Source organism: Cinclus cinclus, chromosome 3, assembly GCF_963662255.1.
Source record: "Cinclus cinclus chromosome 3, bCinCin1.1, whole genome shotgun sequence".
NCBI classification, from domain to species: Eukaryota; Metazoa; Chordata; class Aves; order Passeriformes; family Cinclidae; genus Cinclus; species Cinclus cinclus.
The window spans coordinates 2,209,460-2,234,681 of NC_085048.1; the positions used below are offsets into that span (position 1 = coordinate 2,209,460).

Genomic DNA, 25,222 nt, shown 5'->3' on the forward strand with positions numbered 1-25,222 from the left:
GAAGTGATAGAACACAATGAGAACTGGGGTGATTTGCCTGGGATTCATCCAAGCTGATTTTAGATTAAAGATGCCCCTGCTCAGCTGCTCCAAAGCCAGTGGGAAGAAAGAGTCTGTCCTAAATAATCTGTTCTGACCTGTAACAACCCAACTTCAGCATCCACAGCAGCCCCATGTCCCAGAATTGGCACATTTCTCTTCATTTCATCAGAGTTTAGAGTGATCAGCTCAGTTACTGACATCAAATATCCTCAGATAAATAACCCTCATCCACAGTGAATTTTACTGTGGATAAATTCAAATGTGCCTCTGATGAACCGATGTTTTCCTTTATTAACCACTTCACCTTCAGTAGTTTTTTTGTACAAATGAACAGTGTAGGAAAATATGGACTCTGAAGACATTTAAGTTCTTGTTAGAAAAGATTGGTGTATCAACATAATGAAATTAAAAATGGGATTAGGGCATCATGAAATATAATGTGAGAAAAGAGGCAGATAAAACTGCTACACAAAGCTAAACCTGCTTTTTTTTTTTCTGTCTTTAATTAATGAAACAGTTAATTAATGAAACAGAAAGATAAATTACATTGCAGTGGTCGAAGACAACCATGCACCGTGGCTCCTTGCTGGTGGAAGACTGGGAAGGATCCACCTCAGGTGCAACAATAACTGGTTCCACTTGATCCCAAAATGTGTATTTGCAGAACACAAAGTTGGACAGGTGCTGTGGTAAGCCTGTAGCTTGAAGTATTTTAATCTGGAAAGGAGGTGAGAAAGAAATGAAAAGCACTTATTCATCGGGCATGGAATTAAAAACATCACCCTGCAGAACAATGTTCCACTGCAAGGGATTAAAAAAAAAATAAGAACAGCAAACCAAAAACAATTTAGCAAATAAAATGTCTGTGCTGATACTCATTGGGGACAATATTTGGAGTGCAGCAGCTGAAGACAGTCACTAGATGTCACCAGGCTCATATTTCCTGGAAGGGACATTCTGCTCATTTTTAATGGTGAAATGCACCAAACCCACTGCAACCGAAGAGGAATACAATATAAATCTCATATTTCCAGTGGCTCCTTTATGCTCCAAAAACCCTTGGTTTAAGTTATTACTTGCTCTTACACTGTGATGCTGGGAATAACCCAAAAACCACCCCAAAGAATGCAAAATTAGCCTGTCCTCTCACCAAATCAAGGCCAAATAGAAACAAAATATTGTGGATTCTCACTGTGATCTAAACAAAGCCATCATATTCACCATATATTTAATAAACTTTTATTTTCCATTTGTCAAGTTAAGACCAAATGAGTTGGACTTCTGCATGATTAGGCAGAAATATTTTTTCCAAAATGCCCCATCTTGCTTGTGAGCACTGGAGCCCCATGGGACAGGATAAAAAGTGGGGATAAAAAAAGAACACAGTTTCTCCCAAATTGTTCATATTATCCAGAAGTCAGCAAGGCTGGGGACCACTCCCTCTAATATTTTTTGCCTTTCTCTTCTTACCTGCAGCTTGTAGTTTTACTATCACACAGAACTGCTAGTAAATACCTCCTCCTAATTTTCTTTTTATTACTAACAGTCATAAACACAGTGCACATATTTTGCAAAATATTTAATATTTCGAGAAAGAAATATTGAGAGGAAAAGAGTTATTAAGAGATAATAATCTCTAGAATGATGGGAGCTTAACAGATTCTGTGACTCTTCTTGAATTGGGTATTGCAGTGCCAATCCTAATACAAAGATCCTCCCTGGATTCCAAGAAACTTCCTGGGGTGAGCCTTTGGCACACAAATGCAATTAATGACAGAACAAACCCCAACTAATTATCTTGTGTTACTTCAGCCATTCCAGAAACAAAATAAAGTTACAAAGAGACGTCCGAAGTCCAGAAGCCAAGGATTTCTTTCTGACTCAGGATGGGAAGAGAAGACTGCTCAGAGGTTGGGACACATCTGGAACTTACCCTGCAGACAAGTTTTCTCTCCTGGATGTCATTTTCATTTGAGTAGTCAGGGCTGTCCTCACCTCCCACCAGCCTGTCATCGATTTCCCCGCTCACTCGAACAACTTCCATGTGGAGACGACCTGAAACCTGGCAGCACAAGAGTCAGAATTATTTGTGTGCCACACAACAGTGACAGGTTCACCCCCTCCCAGTCTGCAAGCAGCCAACGTTTTATTCCTTTCTGCACTGCTCTTGCACTCTGCATTTGTTAGCACCACACGAAGAACGCTTCAGAGCAAGAATCAAGAAACCTTTGCTGCAAAAAACCATGAAGAAATCAGTCACTGGGGTGACTTGGGCAATCTCACCTTCAAACCAGTCTCAGGAGAGTCTGCAAAGTGCACACTTGATGCAGAGCATGGAGAATGCTGCCTGGTGTGCTCTGCTGCCTTTGGAGCTGCTCTTACAGAATATATTTAAGAACTATTTTCCCGATGGCAGGCAGTGAAACCAGTGGAGCTACTGGTCATCCTAAGGACTTATTTTGGTTTTTTTCCCTCAGGAAGGTGCTCAGGAAGCACCTTCACAATCACTGTGCTGGGATTCAGAGCTGTCTGAAAACTCCAGTAAAATATTATGGGATTTACACAATTCCACATCATTAGCGGAGAACTTGTGCACATGAAACTGGAAATTATCTACTCCATCCTGGCAGTAGGAAGATCCCACAGGCTGGAATTAAACAGCTGAGTAAGGACAGATTATAAAGAATGACAAACCTCTCCCTTCTGATTGATGATTGGAACAGCATACTGAAGCTTCACATCATAGAAGAGGCACTCAAGGAAAACATTGGCTACTCCAATAAGGCTGTGGTTTTCCTGCTCATCGTAGAAGGGATCAGCTCTCCTGAAATAGGCTCTCATCACCTGCAAGCAGACCCAGAATCATGTCAGGAAACCAAACCTCCCAGGAAACACTTTTCAAAGTGTTGCACAACCAGCCCAGTGAAAGAAAAAGGGACTCAAGCAAGAGGCCAGATTAGATCACAAGAAGAATGGAAATGAATTTTACTTTGGATAAAGCCTGTGCTGAGCAAGTTCTCCTTAACTCTGCCAGATTCCTGAATATTAACTGCTGTAGTGTTACCTGCTGCTTCCTATTGTGTGCTCCATTTCCTCACCAAACTATGCATGCAAGCAGGGATCAGAGTGACAAGATAAGGGTTAATGAAATGCTGATGATCAGTTCAGTGCTAGGAAAAGCAAAACCTCAGGGAAACCCAGCTCTTTGCACATTCCCATCTCCACCCAACAATCCTCCTGAAAATGCAGCAGGAATGTAATTACAGGAGTACTTTAGACTTACTGGATTGTCTTCCTCACAGTCTTTCCACTCCTGGTAAAGATCCCTCATATCCACCAGTCTATTCTCCAGCTTTTCCAGTGACCAGATCTGTTTGCCTTTCCCTTTCCTCCTCACCTGGATTGCCGGCTCGCTGAGAATTGCACCTCTCTGCAAAACAATTAAAGGGATGCCAAGAAGGAATTCGTGTCACAGCAGTGAAAAAAAGAGTTTAAAACTAACACAGACTTGAGAATATTTTTGGGAAAGGTCTGTTCTTTTTTTTTTTATTCTGGCTTGAGCAGCCAAATTCAAGCATGACAGGCTCTGAGTTCAGCTGTCACAGTGTATTGGTGTTCATTTTAACTGGGAAGTCTAATCACAGCTACAGGCACTGGTTTCTGTGGATTTTCACCTCACATAAGTGTTAGAAATAGGAACATTTAAGCTTTTCACCAAATATCCTCAAGTTACAGGAGGCCTGGAGCTCCAGCTAAAATTACTACTGCTTGCAATTTTCAACTAGTACAGACACTTAACCCCCTTTATCATCCTGTTTCTGGATGTGTCTTTCCCAGAAGACTCGAGAAAAACCTCCGAAACAACTGACAAAAATTATAATCCTGGAATAAAATCCATCTACTGTACTAAGGACAGTCTGAGTATCACCAAAATACTGATTTGGCTTCAAGAAATAACACCAGCTTAGGTGGCCAGCCTGAGACATGGAAGTCTGGGTTCAGCTCCCCCCTTCCAAAATTTCTAAGATGCCTGGGGACAAATAATCCAAATACTCTCTGCTTCAGTTCCTCCCTCCACAATGAGGATGGCAGAATTTTTGCAGCTCACTCAGATGATGTAAAGTCAAATGTGGACAAGAGGACAGTAAACACTTGCAACAGATGTTACCCAACCTGCAGAGACTTTGCCACTCTGCAACAGCAGCAAAGTGAGAACTTCAACACCAGGGGAAAGGTCTTGCACCAAAAACATTTATATTTTAAGGCACATGATAGGATTTTCATGGTGTAAAATAAGATAGAGATGTAGCAGAGACGTGTTTAATGCACATTAATGGAAAATTAACTCAACCGTTAGAGTCAGAGTAAAAGAAATCTGAACACTGAGGGCCAAGCTTAGTAAACAATCATTTAATTCAGTCAGGGTGACTGTACCTTGCTGTTGGCATTAAGGCTTGAAGCTGGGATCTGGAGGGTCACTTTGTACTCTGTCCTCTTGTCCAGTTCCTCCCCAATAAAATTGGCTTCTCTCACGTACAAATTGGCTTTAACAATCTGCTCTCGCAGCTTCCTCAGGCTGTGGGTCAGCATTTCTTCTCTGGAACAACAGGATTGGGAAGGGGAGACAGGAAAAATCATGAGGTTTATGTACTGAAAGGAAAACAAATGGCTGAGGAGGCAACTGAGAGCTTGTGGGTGAGGATTAAAGAGGGAAGGGACAGGTGACATTAGAGTGGGGCTGCTACAAATATTGGACAGATGAGCCCCTCCAGAAAACCCCGGAGCAACCTCATGTTCACAAGCCCTTGGACTTCACCTGAACTTGTGCAAAGGTTTGGACACTGCCCTACACAACATTCTTAGGTCCAGCTCTGGGGTTCCCAACATAAAGAGGACATGGAGAGAGTCCAGAGGAGGCCATGGAGATGCTCCCAGGGCTGGAGCCCCTCTGCTCTGGAGCCAGGCTGGGAGAGCTGGGGGTGTTCACCTGGAGAAGAGAAGGATCCAGGGAGAGCTCAGAGCCCCTTCCAGAGCCTAAAGGGGCTCCAGGAGAGCTGGAGAGGGACTGGGGACAAGGAATGGAGGGACAGGGCACAGGGAATGGCTCCCCACTGCCAGAGGGCAGGGCTGGATGGGATATTGGGAAGGAATTCCTAGGTTTGAGGGTGGTGGGTGCCCAGAGAAGCTGTGGCTGCCCCTGGATCCCTGGAAGTGTCCAAGGCCAGGCTGGATGGGGCTTGGAGCAGTCTGGGCTAGTGGAAGGTGTCCCTACCCATGGCAGAGGGGGATGGAACTGGAAGGGCTTTCAGGTCCCTTCTAACCAAAATAATTTTATAATTTTTAACACAAAAATCAGGTGTATGAAATTAATTTCAACTGGGGAAAAAAACCAAACCTATCTACATGAATTTAGCAATATGAAAATTAGGATGCTGCTGGTTTTGGAGACTTCTTTATGCATCTGTTGAACATGCAGCTATCATGTGGTTCATTCCAGAGCTTTCCCACCACAGATGTGGATGTTCCATGCTACAGAGAAAGGTTTATTCAGACATGACCCACTTGTTCACTGGCCTTTCTGGCAAGTGTGACAGAGAGTGGCAACTGTGCAGCCCAGGAATCTGGGGCCAAAAAACATCCCAGGCACACAGCTTCTCTTGTCAGGCTGTCTGAAATATTCTTTACTTCCAAAGGTTCTTTTCTATCCATATATATTAGATTTGTATTTTTCATGACAACGTCTTCACCACACTCATTTATTTAGGGTTTCATCTTCCTCCTGCAGCTGCTCTTTTTGACAACAATAGTGGAAAATATTATTTAGGGGCAGAAGTAAATAACCTCAGTGCCATCACCCAGAAGAGGCAGAGTGGACAGTGACCCCTCTGTGGTATTTAAATGGCTTTTAGAATGAACTGGATTCGAATTCTTCGTATCATACTCTTACTCCCTTTTTTATTTGCACTCTTATTTCCCTTTTATTTGCACTCTTTTGGTTGTCAGAACCTGCTCAGGTCAGACAGCTGGATCTGGGCCAAGAGGAAAAACAACCTTCCAGCAGCTGAGTCATGCATGACCCATGAAAGAGCAAACTCACATAGGAGACTCAAAAAATTTCATCCAATCACCCCATCTTCAGTTAAATCTGCTGCTGATCAGGACAGAGTTTCTCCTTAATAACAAAGCAGAAACTCATTATTCTTGCATTTTCTACCATTTTAGGTCTGCTTATTTTGGAGGTTCTCAAGGCCAGGTTGGATGGGGTTTGGAGCAACCTAGGATAGCGCAAAGTGCCCTCCCCATGGCAGGGGTGGAACTGGATGGTCTTTGAGGTCCCTTCCAACCCAACCTGTTCTATTATTCCGTCATTCTTCGATAAACATTTCGCCACGAGTCCTCACAGAAATTCGCTGTAACTGTAGGGAATCCTACCAAAATCACTGCAGGAACTTGACTGAACCCCCGTGATGGTCACAGTGGGTTACCCACCTCTCCTCTGCCCACTGCCTGAGGCGCTGCTGGGCACTGGGGGAGTGGAAGGAGAACCTGTCCATGCTGCGGAAATGCTGCTTCTCCGGAGAGAGCCGCCGCCGCAGCTGCTCCAGCTCGTGCTCGTACATCAGCCTCTGCCTCTCCAGAGCTGATCTCTTCTCCTCCTCGTGCTGCTGCTCCAGGCTTTGCAGGATTGACTGCATGGGGTCTAGGCAGAATTTGAAAATAAAGAAAGTGCTACAGTGAAATCCATGCCGAGGAGCGTCGTGGATGCGTGGTGTGAGCATGGGTATCAGGCAAAAGGAGGAAGACTCTAGTTTTGTTACTCTAGTTTTGTGTGTTTAAGAAGAGCTGCTGAATTCTGAAGCAAAATGAGTGCTTACAGGGCAGATGATTTAAGGGAAGAAGGAAAAGCCCAAGTTGAAAAAAAAATAAGAAGTCATCCTGTTTCTCAAAATGTCATTCTGGGACATCTACACCAGACCACAAAAACTCAAAAACATGGTTTCAGAGACAGAAATCACTGCAGTTAATGCCTGAGTGAGACATAACACAAGAAAAATAAACAGCCAAGTGAAAACACTTTGATTTGAGACTGCAGTTCCACCAGCATTCCACTTTTGGCTTTCCCCTCAGCAAGAACTGCCAAACCAAACATTCAGCCTTGGTTATTTTTCCCTCCTCAAGCACAGAAATGACTGTGATGAGTCGTTCACAAGAAAAACTCTCCAAAAGGAAGTTATAAGGGAAAAAGTCAGTGGTTACCCTCATATATGTACACGTTCCCAATAATTTTTGTTGCTCCTTACCATTACTACCAAGAGCTTTCATGGTGACTTCCATCTGGGCATATTCATAGCTGAAGTTTATCTCACTGGACACCTCACTGGAATTGTCTCCATCTATATCCAGCTGCTCCACACTGTTACTGCACTTCATGGTGTTGTCCCTCTCCTCATCCTCATGATCTGCCTTCTTTTTCTTCTTTGGCAAATTCAGCCTTCAAGTAAGAGGAAAAGTTTTAAAGAGGTATTAATTGCTCAGCCCTGAAACACTGGGTTGGCTTTCAAAAATTGTTAAAATTCAGTAGTGCCTCCAAATCAGAAGATTTTTTCCTTTTCAAATTGCACTGATCTCCTGTGGGTGTAATTTTCCTCAGGGCAAAAACAGGAGTAGAAGGTAAACCAATCAATCTATTCTGCATTCTCATTATTAAATGCCTCATACTACCAATAATAAAGTTTAGATAATCATGATGTTTTTAGTCATTTCACATCCAAATAATTTAGGGGCAATAATGAAGTGGTATCTCATTTTCAAGTGGGTTTTCCTTCTAAGCATGAAATAAAGCAACGAAATTTTAGATTATCATTCAAATCCACTGATTTTTGAGGCATTTCAGAGGATTTCAAAGTACAGTCTTGAACACAAAACATCTACCAGTGATCCTGTCTGATATAGGAAGGTCAGAGATGTGGCTGGGACTACAGAGAACACAGTGACCTTGTAATAACATTCAACACTAAAAACCAGTCCAACATCAGTATTGCTTTTATAAACCCCATATTTTCCTCCTACCTTACGCCAAAACAAAGTGAATTTACAGTTCTTTAAATAACTTTTGTTACCTGAAGAAGTGGTTGTTTCCCCACAGGATTCTGTCTCCATGGTGGAGCTGGATGGGACACACGACAGCAGAACCATTTACGAATGTCCTGCAAGAAGATAAAAAATCTAAAATAAATGTAGTTATATAAAGCTTATTTTTTTCCCCCTCCCAGTATTATTTTCATTACTGCAACAAGTAAAGGCAGGAGAAGAGATTTATGGATTGCAAACAAGCAAAATATTCCCAGAAAATTCACTATCTACCCAGTGCTGTTTCATACACGCCTCAAATTCAGCTTCTTTTGACCTTCTAAGCTCATGAAGTTCAGCACATTTAGACAGATATTAATCCAGCTGTGTCTGGGGAGTAAAATTTAGAGCTTAAAAATGAGCAGCCTGGAAAAAAAAGTCACTAGAAAAAAAACATTTGTACACTGCTCTGAAATACAGACACAAACCAGAAATATTTGAATAAGGTAATAGACACCTTTGCTACTGAATAACTTAAAGACACTAATTAAAATAATCAGAAACTACTTTTATTTCAGAGTCAGATTAAGTTTGAAAATAGGATTGTGGGATAACTCAAATTTGAAGGGAATCTCGGGTTGTCCCCCAAGCAGGATTAGCCACAAATCAGGGAAAATGAGAAAAGTTTGAATTCTCTGCATTAACAAGAAATTATTGGAGATGCTGACTCTGCATATCATTTTATGATCAATCTGAATATGCCAGCTGCTTCTCAAGTAGATCTACTTAACTGAATAAAGCAACAAATGCTTCAGCAGCTCTTTGCATATCAACAGATTTCCTAGAAAATTAATTCAAATTTTGATAGGAGTTACATCTACACAGCTGCAAATCAGTGAGTATCTGCTTGCTGAAAGCACATGCAATTTACTCATCTTCTCTTTGAAAATTTGGGCTACAAACCCCCTCCCTGAGAGAAATCTCACTGCAAGGGAACATGAGTTGACGGAGGAACAGGTGACAATTTAAATGTAAAAGCAGCATACAAGAAGCAGAATTTTTCTTACTATAAAGGAGATAGAGAAGTTTGTTTTCCAAGTATCTTTGTGCATCATTAATCGTAAAATACTGGATAAAATGACAACTATCAAACAGCTGTGGCTGCATTTTATTTCTTCACCTGGTATTTTTTTGTGGGGTCAGCATAACCTGGCCTTCTGGGGTGATGTCTATGATGCAGTGCTCAGGAAGAATTCCCATTCCACACAGCTGGATATCTTGAGAGTTGTCTGAGCCTATCAAAGTGTGCTCCTGGGGAAAAATTAATTCAGATGTTAACACTGGATTGCAGAAGTTCACTGGGTTTAACTCACCCATTGTCCTTCTGGATGTGTTGTGTCATCTGGTCCCAAAATCTCACAGCTGTGAAATTTTAATTTAATACTTAACACTTCCCTTAAGGGAAAAAGATAAGCAAATCTACACTTTGTCTTACCATAACAAGCAGGGAGCACTCAAGAAAGTCTACAGGCAAAAGTTAAACATGAAAATGAAGAGAATTTTATGATTTAAGGGAGGAATTCAGTGCCTCAGAATGTTGTAGGAGCCAAAGGAATAAAGGATTTCAGGCAGGAATTAAGTGAGGGTCACAGTGGCAGATCCATGGTGATTATGGAGGTTCCACCTAGATCAGCAACATCTCAGGAAATTCCTGGATACTCAAGTTATGGGGGATTTGGCAGATGAAGGATCACCCCACACATAAAACTGCTGAGGTTGGAAAAACTTTAAGACCATCCAACCAACCCCCAGCACCACCAAGGCCACCACTGCCCCATGTTCCCAAGTGCCACATCCACAAGGCTTTGAAATCCCCCCAGGGATGGGGACTCTACCACTGCCAGGGCTGGATCCCCCTTTTGGGACAGAAATCCCTTTTGTAGGCATCTCCAAGCAATTTTTGGGGAACAGATGTAACAGTTTAGGCAGGTCAGTTCAGGCTGCTCTTCAGTATTTGAAGGACCTGGTGCACACACAGCTCAGAGAGAACGTGGGCAAATATTCTGAGAAACAAGAGAGTTAAATCTCAGGATTTTAGGAAAAACAGCTGCAAATAATTTTATATCATCATAATTTCAAAGCATGGGGAATTTTACATCAAAATTTCCCAGGAGCAAGACAAATCTGAGTTATTAAAAAAATAACACAGAGTAACTGAAGGAGACAAAATCCCAAGGAGTCTTCCCTAGGAAAGGAAAAGAGCACAGAACCACCTGAGACTTCTCCTGCTGGCAGTGATGAACCAAAGGCTTTGCCTTGCTCTTTTCCTTGCTCCCAGTGACCACTGGGAGAAAGTGGGATCTGTCCCAGTATCTGTCAGTGATTTAGCAGCTGGGTCACACTCTTGGCTTTTACATGCAAGTTGTCTGGGAAAGAGTCAACCTCTCCCAAAACCTCAGCTTCTTTCTCTGTTTTAATGTGGGGATTTTTTTAGCAGATACAACATGGAAAAAGTGTTTTCCCTTGTTTCTACTGAGATAGCGCAGAGCCACGATGGCTGACATAAAAGAGGATCACATTATTTCCTAAGACTGACTAAACCAAAACCATCTTTCAGCCTAATTGCTGATTTTGTGGCTATTTTGAGAGTTACTACCCCACTTCAAAGGGAAGAGAATGATTTAATGTGAAGCTCAAACCACCGACGTCTGCTGTGAAATTTTTAGAACTTGCACTCCAAGGTGTGACTTTAAAATGGTTGTACCTTGTTTCTCCTCCTGAGTCCTCAATCTACAATTTGTAAAAACCACAATAAACTGCCCAATTATTACAGCACAGGGACCAAAAGTCACATCATGTGTTTGAAGGTTAGTATCAGAAACAGGGAGTGCACATGAGACGTGCTGAGGCAGAACAGAACTTGTTTTTCACTCCTGGCAAGTTGAATGAAGAGGATGAAAAATAGATTTCATAAACTGAAGACAGCAGCCAGAATTTAGACTACATGTGGAGAAGCTGACTACTGATATGCCAAACCTTCATGTAAAACAATTTCAGGGTTAATAGCTTGTGAAAGTTTACATAAAAAAACCCAACCAATAAAAAACCCTCATCCCAGAACAGGAGACAATTTCTCAAAAAGAATGCATCTAAATTTCTTTTTAAAAAATGCCAAAGAAAACCAAAACAAATAAAGACATCAAATCCACAAACTTTTCCTGTGCTCCAAAGAATTACAGTTGAAATAAAAAGGTTGTACTTATAAAATTCTTAATATTTTTAGATACAGTTTTATAAAACTCTCCAAGTACACCTCTGCCAAGTGAATTAGAGGCCCACTTCTGACCTTAAAAATTTTGTAAATACAAAGAAAAGTTTTACCTTTAAATAGTACACCAGGAGTTCATTGAGAGCTGGATCTGCATTCAAATTAACCAGGAAGCACTTATTATCCCCAACTTTTATTCCAGAGGACTGCAAGGATATGCCAAGGCTTTCCAGCTGTTTCTGACGCTCCTGTAAAAGAGCAGCCATCAGAATTCATGGGATTGATGCACAACCCTTCGGAAATCCATTCCCATCTGCAGAAGCCACCAGGCAAAAATGATGGATTGATACTTCTAGAACAAGAAACTCCTCCTTCTGCAACAGGTGAGGCACAGAAGCCTCAGTTCTACCAAGCTCTGATCAGGGGTTTCTGGGATTCCTCCTGTCCTCGCCCCTCTGCTCTCGGAGGGCTCCGTGCTTTGGTCCCATGCATTCCCATATTCCCAGTGGGAAATGAAAGCAGCAGGGAGCAGCCTCTTGCAGCACTGCAGAGCTTCTCCATGACCTCACTGGAACAGGAAAATGCTACCACAAAGCCATCTCTGGAGCCCTTTATTCTCCCTTTCGAGCTAAAAAGCAACAAGTTAAGTTAAATCCTTGCCAAGCCAAGCTCCATGTCTATCCTTTGTTCCAGAGCAATCAAAATGACAAAAAACTGGCAACCTGCTATTTAAGTAATGCAAAGAACACTTCCTGCTGAACAAGAATAGCAGCGTTTTGGATGGTGTTTTGTTCTTGTCAAAAGACTTCATACAAATGCCCAACAAAGCATTACTGTGCAGAAATGTACATCTCTCAAAGGGAAGGGTTTGGGTGAGACCAGAGCAGTGAAAGAGGAACATTAAACATTTCTGACTTAGGAACAGAAAGGGATTCATCCACAAAAAAAATCCACTGGGATAGAAAAGTTGAGGATTATTCCCAGGATCAGTGAGAAACTGAGAAGTGAGACTGACTGTCTGCAATAGCAATAAAAAAAAAATAGAAATAAATATGGGAGGGCTCTCACAGGATTACTGGAGGAAACAGAAACAGGAGAGAGTGAAACCAAAAAGTGAAAAAACATACAAGTGACCTACAGTGCTGCTGAGACTTTTAAAAATATCAAACTAGATAAGGTAGGAACAATCCTGGAATGTTTATCTTTACCTATCAGTGTGCTTTATATTTAAATACTGAGTATGTCACAATATTCAGGATCACTGTCTGCTCAGTTTTACCAGGTCTAATCAAGACGAAAATTGCAAAGAAATGGCATAATTTGCTCTTGATTTTCTGCTCCCTGTCTCCCCACACGCTTACAAACCCAACATAATGTCCTTGTAAGGAAAAGTCATGTGTGTGTGAGAGAGACAGAGAGAAAACAAAGAACAGAGGAGAAACTGCAGTGTGATGTCAAAGATCTCTCTTCCGATCACCAGTGCCAGGCTCTGAAGTTCACAAAAATCCTTATTATCCACAGAGATAAAGCACATGTTGCCCTAAGGAGAACTTGGCCCACAATGTGAATCTCACAGTATTAACTGACAGAAAAAGAACCAGTTCCTGTTAATTTTTTTCTCAAGACCTAATGTTAATTAACTCAAACACTGAAAAAAACCCATTAGAAGTATGTCAAACGCTCACAGAAAATGTGAAAAATTGCCTGTTCATGTGGCTGGTGCTCAAGGCTTTGAACTCTTTTTGAGGCCTTTTTGATGGTCCTTGCTCTCTATTAGGAATCGTCCTTTCCTCAAAGATTTACAAATATCCCTCCACCCTGTCTATCCTGACACAATTTGACAAGATAGATGAAAAAGCAGCAGAAATAACACAAGGGGAACAGAGTAGAGACCCCTTCCCCTATATCCCTCTCCCAGCTGGAGGTAGGAAGGAGAAAATCAAGAGTGAAGTTGAACCTGGGAAAAAGGAGAAGAGGGGAAAAGGTGTTTTAAGATACAGCTTTTATTTCATATTACCTACTCTGATCTAATTGGTAACAAATTAAACTCATTTTCCCCAATCAAATCAGTTTTGCCCATGACAGAAATTGGTGATTGATCTCTCCCTGTCCTTATCTCAACCCAGGAACCTTTTGTTACATCTTCTCTCCCCTGTCCAGGTGAGAAGGGGAGTGACAGAGTGGCTTCCACTGATTTCCAGACAGTCCTGCAACAGCCTGTGCTGCACAAATACTTGTCCTTATCCCTTCTCTGGAAAAAACATCCCTTTTTCGAGGCTCATGAAACTCCCAGTTATGAAACATCCTACCAGGCTGGGAATTTAGAGAGAGAAAGGCACAGAGCTAAAGCAGCAACACGCAAACATCAAGGCACATTTAGTCTGGAGAGCTGAGTCCATTACTTCAGTTTTTCCACCTCCTCACACATTCAATGCCTAGAAACTATTGTGTAGGATAAGAGAAGGATTTTTTACTATTATTATTTTCTATTTTCTTTTTTTCCCACCCTTATACACAGGGAAGAATTGCACTGAAAGGCAGGAAGCCCTCGTAGTCACAGGCAGCACTTCTTACAATGGATCTTTAAAACCAAAGTCAACACAGTCTATTCTGATTGTGGCATCTACAAGAGGGCTTTGTAACCAGAGGCTCCGTTCTCCCCTTATTTATTACACACTATTCATCACCTCCCAACAGTCCTCCCCCTCCAAAGCTCCCCTCTGCAAATACCCACATCAGCGTTTGTGTGGGAAGAACCAGGAGTGTCATGCAATAACCGTGGTGACTTGCATCATTTTTCCAACGTAATCATCTCCAGTTATGATCTGAGGCCCTAAATATCAGTTTAGGAGTCATTAAAACACACAGAGATCCTCAAGAGCTCTATTTTTTATCATTCTGAATGCCCTTTGCCTGGTGCATTGAGGCACTCAGTCCATAACCTTGCACTGAATGCTCTCAGTGCTCCCCCATCATGAACAATTTTACTGCCTGAAGAATATAAAAACCCCTGTAATCCTCTCACCCGTGGATTATTATTTTTTTTAAAATAACTTCTCCATTTGCATACAGTGACAATTTATTATTGTCACTGGAGTGGTAATCTGGGAGGCACCCATCTATCACAGGAATTAAGTGAAGCTTTTCAAAAGGGCAGCAAGCTTGACCTACTTACCCATAAATGTGGGGAGAGACTCAGACAACCTCTATGAACTGACAGACAAAGAAAACAAACCTATTTTTCATAAAAAATGGGGGCAGGGAAGGAGGAAAGAAAGCTGCAAACCTGAGCTATCTCTTCAGTTTTCCGTAATTTTTCTTCCCAGGTCACGGTCATCTCCTGAATCAACTTTTCTGATTCCTCCAATCGTTCTTTTAATTCTGGTGATTTCATAGCCTGCAGGAATGAAAGCAAATGAAACAAGAAAAGCTTGTTGTGCTTTGTGTTTTTTCCCTCTGCAGCCACACAGATGGGGGAATAAAGGCAACATGACTCATTTTTCAAGGCACACTTAGCAGTAAGTAAAGGGGTCTGTAAAACACACATTGCACGTAAAGGCAGAATACACCAAAAAATTCTTTTAATTAGTTTCAAGTACAGATGTTAACATGGAGTTTATGTACTTCAACACAAACCAGTTACATGATACTGGCAGATTTGCACAAAGATAAACACAAACTAATCTTACTTCTACATTCCAAGTGACTCATCAAAACCAGTTTAGTTTTTAAAGATCCTGCTGCTCTGGCTATGTCCCCTCAGCTATCAAACCCTCAAAATGACACCTCACCTCTCAGTAAACTGGCATGCCACTAAAATATTTTTATTACTCCTTTTTAAATGGCCTGATGTGTGCAATATTTTTCTATGGGAACAATGCAGCTCTTCTGGTTATGCACCTCCACATTTCTACATGCAGTATCCAAAGAAGCTTTACAATGTGCTTCTGGACACTAAAATTCCATTTTCTTGCTAATTTGCCACAGCTCTGATTTTGTCTGGTGAAATATTCAAAGACCCACCTTTCAAACAAGGATGACCTTAAGAATGATACTGCCATGCCCCCCCCCAAAAACTGAAAGGGTATAAGCACCTCCCTGTCCCTGGAAGTGTCCAAGGATGGGGCCTGGAGCAGCCTGGGATAGTGGAAGGCGTCCCATGGCAAGGGGTTGTTCTAGAAGAACTTTAAAAGGTCCCTTCCAACTCAAACTATTCTGTGATTTTTAAACGTTTTAAACTTCCATCTCCATACTGGCATTTCCTCCTCTACTAACCTTGATCAAAAAGCCTGTGGACTTCATGTCATTATTTCATTACTGCTAACAAGGAACATGGGTTTGGCTGCTTGGTATTTATGCAATGCCAATTTAACAATGGGAGCATCATCCTCCAGCATCAGCCATTCCCTTACCACAAACCCAAAACTCCTCACAGGAATCCAGATCAAAGAGAGGACTCATTACACGGCAGTTCCTTCAAGAAAAGGAACAAGTGCCAGGATGGAGAATCCTGTTTTAAGACAGGAGTTTCCTCTGCCTCAAGGCACAGCAGTCTAGAAACTGCCAACTGCTGTGTCCTGTGAGAGTTTTTTCTGCTTTAAATACCTAAATATGGGGTAAAAGGGAAAAGGACTTTGGACAAGGGTCTGGAGGGACAAGGGGGAATGGCTTCCCACTGCCAGAGGGGCAGGATTGGATGGGATATTGGGAAGGAATTGTTCCCTGGGAGGGTGGTGAAACCATGGCACAGGGTGCCCAGAGAAGCTGTGGCTGCCCCTGGATCCCTGGAAGTGTCCAAGGCCAGGCTGGATGGGGCTTGGAGCAGCCTGGGACAGTGGAAGGTGTCCCTGCACATGGCAAGGGGTGGAACCGGATGAGCTTTAAGGTCTCTTCCCACCCAAAACCACTCCATGATTCTATGAATTCCACACAGGAAGGGAAGTGAAGCCAAGGCAATTTCCCAAACAAAAAAATCATAATGCCAGAAAAAACATGATCAGTGCAATAGGATGGACACTAACAGGGCAGAATGACAAAACCCAGATACTCTCAATGTTTAATTTGTCCATTTCTTTGGAAAACTAGTGAACATTTTCACACATTTCAGCTGTAAAATGACCTGAGTAACTCAAATAAACCTTAAAGAAATGGGCTCAGCCTGATCCCAGACTCATGGGTTGCTTCTCTGCTGGAAGCAGGTGAATTCCCAGGAAGGACAAGCTGGTGCCCTTGGCACAGACTAATTAAAACATGATGTAAATTCCAACAATAAAGAAAGAACAAAATGCATGGATTATAAAAGGAAAGGGGAAAATAGGATAATTCCACAGTCTGTGAGGGGAAAGTCAGCTGTCAAGTTTTGTTCTGGCGGCTTGGGAGAGAAAAAGACACTGACACCAAAAGGTAAAAAAAAAATAAAAACCCAAACCCACAAGTTGGCAACTTCTATATCTGGAAATGAGCTTTGAAAATGTAACCTGTCATAATGAGTCAGTGCTTTTGTTCACTTCAGGAAGTTATTTATGCACATTTCTGTAAGAACAATTAGATGGGCAGCAAACGTAATGAACTGAAAGGAGCACAAGGCTTTGAATGTGGGGTTTGACCTTTACTGTGCAGCCTCTTAACAGCAAATTGCTCTGGTTTTTCCCTGCTCTTTGTCAATGCCATTGGGATGACAACTAGGGTGGGATTTTAATACTTGGGAAAGGAAATATTTATTATTTCATCCTTAGGAAATGCTATTTCATTACTTTGGACAGCTGCCATTATTTTGGGAGTAATGTTAAAAACCAAAACAAATGGGGATTACTTGAAACTCTTAGAGTACTGTTAAGTCTGTGGTTGATATATGAGAGGAATTTTTAGATATTTAATATTATGATATTTAATTTGAGATACCTTAAAGGAACTGATATACACACAGCTCAAAGGAAGAGAGTCCAAAATCCACAAGTTATTTGCAGTATCACAGCGAGCATTCCCTGCATACCTCGTGATGCAAATGCTGTAATCATAATTTTTCTGAAGTGCAATCCACAGGGATTACATCACCATTGCTCTGTCCCTTTGGGAACAGAACTCAGAATTACAGTAATTCTTGGCCTTCATCCAACATTTAGACCATGTTTCCCTTGAAATTTCACTGCAGAAGCAATGGCAAAACAGGCTGGAAAAGACCTTGGAGATCATCGAGTCCAACCTATGACCCAACACCACTCTATTAACTAATCCATGGCATTGAATGCCACATCCAGTCTTATTTTAAACACCTCCAGGGATGGTGACTCCACCACCTCCCTGGGCAGCCCATTCCAATGCTCAATCACTCTTTCTGTGAAGAATTTTTTCCTAATGTCCAGCCTAAACTTCCCTTGGTGCAGCTTAAGGCTGTGTCCTCTCATCCTGTCTCTGGTTGTCTTGGAGGAGAGACCAGCCCCTACCTGGCTAGAGCTTCCCTTCAGGGAGTGGTAGAGAGATGTTGCCTAGTGCCTGTAAGAGATTCAACAGCTGGAAACAAGCAAGAAAACTTTATTTAACTAAAGTCACATCTCACAGGATGTGGCCATGCTGAATTCTTAAAATATCTCGGCAGAGCTCTGCCTAGAAATCACCCAGTCTTAAGTGGAGCTATCCATGTCATCTGGATCACAGAATAAAACCAAAAATGCTCAACAAGGTGTCCGGTATGTCAATGAATCACAGAATTCACAAAATCAGTGGGTTGGAAGAGACCTTCAAGATCATTGAGTCCAACCCCTGCCCTAACACCTCGACTAGACAATGGCATCCAGTCTTTTTTTAAAACACATCCAGGAATGGTGACTCCACCACCTCCCCGGGCAGCCCATTCCAATCCAATCAGGATGGGACACGTGGAAAAGCATTAAATATATATATATATATGTATATATATATATATATAAAGAGAGATGCAAGCATCTGCTGGACACCCTACAACACTCCCTCCCGGAATTCCTTCTGGAGAGCCGTGATGGGCTCGGGGAGGATTTGCAAAGCTTCCAGGCTGTACCTCAGCCTTGGTGAGCTGCTCCCGCAGCTTCTCCACCTCCTCACGGAGCTCACGGATGATTCGGGCGTTGGGGTCCTCGTTGACCACGGCGTGGTTGACGATGTTCTTGGCCCTGTCCGCGTAGCGCAGCGTCGACAGCGTCTCGTCGTAGTTGTCGGCCGCCGGGCTCACTGTGGCCACCATGGCTGTCTTGCTGTTGCCCCCCAAGCTGTCCTGGAAGGTTAAGATGGGGGGGGGATGTTTAGAATCAACGTTTTTATTTTGGTTTGCTGGCTTAAGAGTTTAAGATGTGTAAGTTAAGAAAAAGCCGCGGTTTTCAAAGTTCGGTTTCGGAGGCTCGTTTAGGAAATGTCATACTTGGTTTTTGATGTTTTTGGACAGGAATGAAAAAAAAAGGTGCTTTTTTTGGGCTTTACAGGGTCTGGTAAAGGCTTCAAAGGTTTCTTTTTGTGTTTTCTGCTTAGGTTTACAGACCAGAAATGTAAACACTCCAGCACTGAACTTCTCAGATGCCACCAAGGGAGCTCAGGAAAAACTGTGATGAATTCAGATGATCTCATTTTAAAGACTAGAAGACTGACATCTTCAAGAAATAAATTACTGAAATATCTGTTCATAAACAACATAGGTGATTTTATTCCTATAAACATTTCAAATTAGGGCCTTTCCCTTCCTCCCACTGGCGCAGCTCACAAATCTAAACTGAGTTACATAAGGAAGTACCCTCCTGGAATTTGGCTTTGAGAGAAGTAGGACATGAAACAAGGCAGGAAATGAGGAAAGAACGAAACGAGGGAGGAAGGAAGGAAGGAAGGAAGGAAGGAAGGAAGGAAGGAAGGAAGGAAGGAAGGAAGGAAGGAAGGAAGGATTCAATCTTTGTATTGACCATAAGATTATGGTCACATTTGGCTTACAATTTTGGCCAAATATAGATAGATAAAGATAAAATATTCTGGTTCAAATTGTGCAGCAGATTTTTTTTTTCCTGCTTGGCAGTTTGGCTTCTTTGATCTGTTTGCAATTTTGTGGTGGGTTTTGTTTCTTTGTTTGTTTTTTACCCAGTATCTCTTTCTAAGACAAACCACACTCTTAATTTTCATCTTCAACAACCCATGAAATGTAGGTCAGGCATTGCTATTAGAACAATCTGACTGCATTAGCTCCTTGTCAAACCATTTCAGTTCCAAAGCACACGTGGAGCTTTCCCCAGCAATCATTAAAATGCCCCTTTTAAGTATTTCCCCAAGACTCTCTTTTTGGCTGTGTGATGCCTAAACCAGTCTGACAGCAGTCAGGCTTTTGGCAGCACTTGGCTGTCTCTGGTCATGCAAAAGGGCATGGAGCTCGTATGAAATGTAAATCTCTCTACATTTATAGTGTTCAACACAGTCAGCACATGCAGGTAAGTGCATTTATACAGAAATCAGTGCCAAAGAACAGATTTCTGACTGATCCCACTGTGACTTTTCTCATCTAAGAATTAGCCAATGTTTAATCCAAATTAATCCATGACTTGAGAGGGTCCCCTCTGTACCACAGAAATGTTTTTTAACTGAAAACTTTAAGACTAACAGGAGCACTAATGAATCATTCCATGGGATTTCCTGACCAAAAATTAGGAATGACACCCTGCAGTTGCAATCCCTGTTCCGCATAAAAAGCTGAAGTTTGGCAGGGAGCTGGCCAGGTACTTCCTTCCCAAATGCAACCTGAACAGTCTGCACTCTAATAATGTCCTTCACTGCACTAATTAGCTCCAAAAAAAGGATGAATTTATTATTTGAACTGCAGCTCTGGTGAAGAGGCAGCTGAGAACACTGTAACAGTGATACACCAGAACCCACAATACACCCATTATACACTGGGCAAAGTCCCTCTTGTAGCAATTCAAGTCCAATGCCAGACTGATAAAGTTTTATCTATAAAATCAATGTGCTGATTCCACTGGTTTCTTTAATGATAAGCAAGAAAGGTGAAAAAATAGCAAATCAGACTCTCATTAGTGAAGAGTCTGTAAATGAGCCTGGCAAGGCTGGGCTTGTATGTGTTAGAGAGACAGAATGGAAATAAGTAAATTATTTCTAAGAATTAACTAGCTTTGTCTCCTCTAGCAGCAAGATTACTGTGAAAACAATTCAAAATGTAGAGCTCAGAAATTATATTTTTAATAGCAGCTGTCAGGCTTCTGATTAACACAGGAAAACAAGATGTTTGTGCCAAAACAATTTGATTAAAACAAGAAGTTACAGAACTGACAAAGTTATTTTGCTCCCTGCACGTAACCTGATGCCACTGCTCAAGCAATGGCACTTTTCACCTGGCACTTTTGTCTAAAATCCTCAATAAAATTAAGCAAAAAGTGTCAGATCTTGAGGTCTCCTGAACTGATTTCTCAGATTTGTGAAGAGACACTGTATGACAGATATTCCTGCAGTAAGAGCACATTTAGTCTGCTTTGGTATCATAATTAAAAGTTGAAAGCCAAGGAGAAAGGACAGCCCACCATCTCATGGCTTCTCCAAACAGGCCTCTTTAAATGAATAAATCCCTCCTTTGATGTCTAATTAAAAAAATTTTAAAAAAAAGTTTAAATGTTCCCCCTTTCAAAACAAAGCTTCGATGAGAGCTTGTTTGTTTTTTTAAAAAAAAACAAACAAACAAACAAAAAAAAAACACCACAAAAGCCCCCAAGCCTTTTGTTGCCATTAACGTGGCTGATGTTGGACACAAAGAGGGTTTGCCTGAAAGGAGGCAGAACAAAAGTGGGCTCCCAGGCACCCTGACCACAATGCCTCAGACAGGTGCTGAACAGGAATTGCAGTCTGCTCCCTGCATTTGTTTAGAAATGGAGCAGCAGAACTAATTCCAACAAGGCTGGAAATTCATGAGGGAGGTTTCCACCCTGCTGCAGCCACATCAGGAACCCTGAGTGCTGAGCAGTGGCTTTGTTGTCATCTTTGCAGAGAGACAAAAAAAAAAATCACTTGTTTCTTATGAGAGTAAAAACTCAGTTTAAATATAGAGAGGCAAAAATGTATTTAAACACTGAAAAAGCCTAAGTGCAAAAACACTGTGAAATGAGGACTTGTTTTATTCAGACACTGTGTTGTGTCATGTCAATTTTTATGTGGCTATTTGATGTCCATATCTGTTAGGGATAAATCATTTCACAAGTCATGCTAAGTTGTTCATTAAAAGGCAGCACTGAGAAAAATGAAGGTTTGTGTGTCAAGAGGTGCAGGAACAGTGATTTTGTTTTACTTCAGTATTGAATTCAACTTTGTTTTCAAATCCCTGCAAGGAAAAAGTATTATTGTTTTTTTTTTTTATCTCCAGAATTCTGTACAAATCCCAGGGATGTGAAACTTAAACACTACCTAAAAACACTGCTAAGAAAGGGTGGGGAAGCCAAGACAACAAAATGTAGCCAGAGCACCTACAAATAAGTAAGAGGACAAAGAAAGGCTGGTGATGCCACAAATCATCTTCTTCTCAGATTATTTCTTTCTAATAACTTTCTCATTTTCTCCTGGATAACAACTAAGCAGAGCACAAGGGAAAAGAAAAAAGAAATTTGACATATATATAAATCTCATATTTAACAATTTGGGTTTCTACATTTAGACTGTACAGAACTTCATACAAGTGCCATCATGATATATTCCTTTTTTCCCCCAAAATAAGACCAAATAAGAGTCCTGTGAAGTTCAGAAAATTATTTAACTGCTCATTGCACATGAACACAATCTCTGAAGTCTCCTGACCTGTTCCTCAGACTGTAAACTGAACAAATGCTCTGTAATTATACTCTGCTGACAAAAGTAGAATATCTTAACAATTAAATTAGGCAATTAGGAAAAGGTAATAGTCTTAATCAACATCTTCAGAGCTAATCATACCAGTATGTAAAATCAGCTGCATGCAGAAATAACCCAAATTAAATTAGCCCCAAGGTTGTATGCAAAGCTGTACTTACACTGACCCATAAAATATACACTGCTTTTAATTTTATTTTTAAAGTTCCTTAATCCTTAGGCTATTCCAGGTCAGCAGAAGACAGGGAACATATTTCGTGTGCAGAGATACTAATGGCTAATATCCAGCTCATTTTCCAAAAACAATTATGGTTAACATAAAACCCAGAAAACGAGGCAAAAAGCACAGAATTTTGATTTCATTCCAGGAGACTCTTCTCCTCCTTTCCTTTATTTCACTTTTTAAAAAAGAATATTAAAAAAAAAACAAAAAAACACTTACTTTAAGTAACCAAGTGAGCACAGAATCACGATACGGAACAAATTTGTTCTTGTTCTTGCCAGCAGCCTGATCTGCCAGGGCAGAAATAACCAGCCCCAGAGTTGTGAGGGATCTGCCCAGAGAACACAAGCAGTTATTAATAGGGGTAATTATTCATAAGTCAAATGCATATTTAGACAGTGACTTTGTCTCTGAAAACATGCTCTGAGGAAAAAAATCCTAATTTAATTTTGAGCATTCTTTCTTCACAAAAGCTCCACTCCTATTTTTTTCAGTATGCTTTCAGTCTTAATCAGGTCTTCACAATAAAATACGTGGCAGCTGCAGGAACACAAATGTTTTTTAAAAAAGATGGAGATCTTATTCCCATACCTAAGAGTACCGCATGTCAAAAGGAGACAGAGAGAAGGAAAGGAGAAAGACTGATTACAGGAGCTTCATCCTGTTTTACCATCAGGCTGTATTCACCAGGAAAGGGTGATGAAAAAAGGAAAATAAATAATCTCAAAAGTCTTACTTGTTAATGTTGCTTCCTTCTTTCAGCCTGTCTCCTGCAGCACCAGTTTTTGTTGCCCTTTCACTGCCTGCCAAGTCCACCAGGCTGAGTTTGCCCACCTTCTCACCTGATGTCTGTGGAAGGAACCAGGGAACAGCCCCTGTCAGGTCATTTCAATCAAGTTACATTGTTTGATATAGTTTACAACAGGAATCAAACTTCATTTTTGGTGCAAACTCTTGCTTGAGAATCGCTGGATTTGAACAGTGTCCTGTGCTAAGTCACTACCTGCTGCTTCAGGAACAACAGTGAAGTCATGGATGATGTGAAGCCACTGTTACCTTCAAATACCTCAGAAATCTCCAGAGGAGATGTCCACAGGGCACGCTAACGAAGTGCTAAACCATGAAAAATTCTCAGTTATGCCAAAGGAGTCACAAGCAGAGACCTGAGGTTCACAATCCCATCTTCAAAACAGTATCCTAAAATCCTTGGATTTTATACCAGGGTTTCCTGTGTTTTTCAGTGACCAGGAATGAACCTGATGAGAGGCATGTTATAATTCACATAAATTATCACCATTGCAAAGTCTCTTTTATCCTCATCAGCCTCCTGGAACACGATCCCAGCTATGTGAGTATTTAAACCTGTAACACAGATTTTGTTACAGACTCTTTCACCTCATTTGACCCAAAATGACATTCTGAAACGCTCCATGAGTTCCCTAAATCAATTTGAAATTGAAGAGCCAACTGTCTTTGAGAACAGCTTGCTCACATCATGCTCTTCTGCAGCACCTGCACCTTCAGCACCTCGGGATCCCAATGCAAAGCGCTGCGTTCCCGTAAATGAACGGGATAATGAGACTCAATAAGCTTTCAAAAATGTCACCCTAAACCTCCCAAAATACAATGTGATCATGGAACGTGCCACTTCCAGGAATGAGAGGACCAGCAGATGGGAGACCAGGGAAATCTGTTGCACAAGTTCACACAGAGGTCACTGCAAGGTGCAGGGATCACAACCACTCTGCATCCAGGCTGGGCAGGACCACACAAAAACCAGGTGTGAAAAGCATGCAGAAGGGCCACAGCAAAACTGGAATGACAAATAATGGAATAATCAAAAAAAAATCAGCACAGTATGATGCTGATTCAAAGTGCAAAAGGAAAAAAAAAATCCAAATAAAGAGCGAGGAAAACTGTGTGGATAAGAAGATTGGTGGAAACTGAGAAACTAGAAGGAGAAAAAAAACCCCAATTCTTGTTATGCTTTCCAAGATAATCAATAATTAGGCTAAGATTTGCTCTGTGGACACTCAAAATTGTCCAAGAACAGAATATGTCAATGAAATTTAAAGATACTTCTTTCAGTTCATTCTAGTTTATCACCATTTTCTGTGAGGGACTAAATAATATTGACATAATATACTTCACTCATCCCTCCAAGGCATATTTATGTATAAGGAAATGTAAATTGAGTATTTGCAGCTTTAAATGCTTTTTCAGTATTTAATAATACACATAAAAGCATGAATGGCATACAATGCTAAATATTTAAAAGCGGCATTTTTTTTTTAATTTAGAAAGTTGATAATTTATACATATTTGCATTAAATAACCACGGGAAGGAGATGACCAGAGGTACACTCAGATGCATTTCTATTTTTCACCTATCTTATCTTTGGTCTGTACTACAAACTGCTGCTTCCAAAGAAGTGTTCCTTATCCTCTGAAATACATTAAAGCAAGAGACACATCTCAGCCTGACTTTTGGACCCTGCAAGTGGATTTTCTTACCCCTGACTGCACATCATAGAGGGTGTGGGTGAGGATGATCTTGAAGACTGCGTGGGACCGACTGCTCTCCTCATTCATGTTGGTGGCAGCCACTGTCCGAGATTTGTTGCCCTCAGACATCAAGGACTCGATGTCCTAAATACAATTTTCACAGCCATGAGCATATCTGCATTAACATTCTTTCCCAATTACCTCCAAAAATCATCTCGTCTTGGTCAAACACAGCATTTTCTCAGTAAATCTCCCATTTATTTTAT

General features: G+C 41.2%; 1 protein-coding gene across 1 annotated transcript in view; it reads right to left on the reverse strand.

Moving 5' to 3' along the window:
- KIF13B (kinesin family member 13B) overlaps window positions 1–25,222 on the reverse strand; it is a 118,523-nt gene that overhangs the window by 40,483 nt on the left and 52,818 nt on the right. The window contains exons 8-22 of the mRNA XM_062489600.1: window positions 24,966–25,100; window positions 23,188–23,300; window positions 22,671–22,782; window positions 18,414–18,626; window positions 14,667–14,777; window positions 11,494–11,628; window positions 9,293–9,423; window positions 8,163–8,249; window positions 7,344–7,534; window positions 6,532–6,742; window positions 4,477–4,639; window positions 3,326–3,472; window positions 2,737–2,886; window positions 1,976–2,104; window positions 589–759 (exon numbers count right to left, since the gene is read on the reverse strand). Coding sequence (XP_062345584.1) covers window positions 589–759; window positions 1,976–2,104; window positions 2,737–2,886; window positions 3,326–3,472; window positions 4,477–4,639; window positions 6,532–6,742; window positions 7,344–7,534; window positions 8,163–8,249; window positions 9,293–9,423; window positions 11,494–11,628; window positions 14,667–14,777; window positions 18,414–18,626; window positions 22,671–22,782; window positions 23,188–23,300; window positions 24,966–25,100 — 2,199 coding nt within the window. The remainder of the gene's footprint in view (window positions 1–588; window positions 760–1,975; window positions 2,105–2,736; window positions 2,887–3,325; window positions 3,473–4,476; window positions 4,640–6,531; window positions 6,743–7,343; window positions 7,535–8,162; window positions 8,250–9,292; window positions 9,424–11,493; window positions 11,629–14,666; window positions 14,778–18,413; window positions 18,627–22,670; window positions 22,783–23,187; window positions 23,301–24,965; window positions 25,101–25,222) is intronic.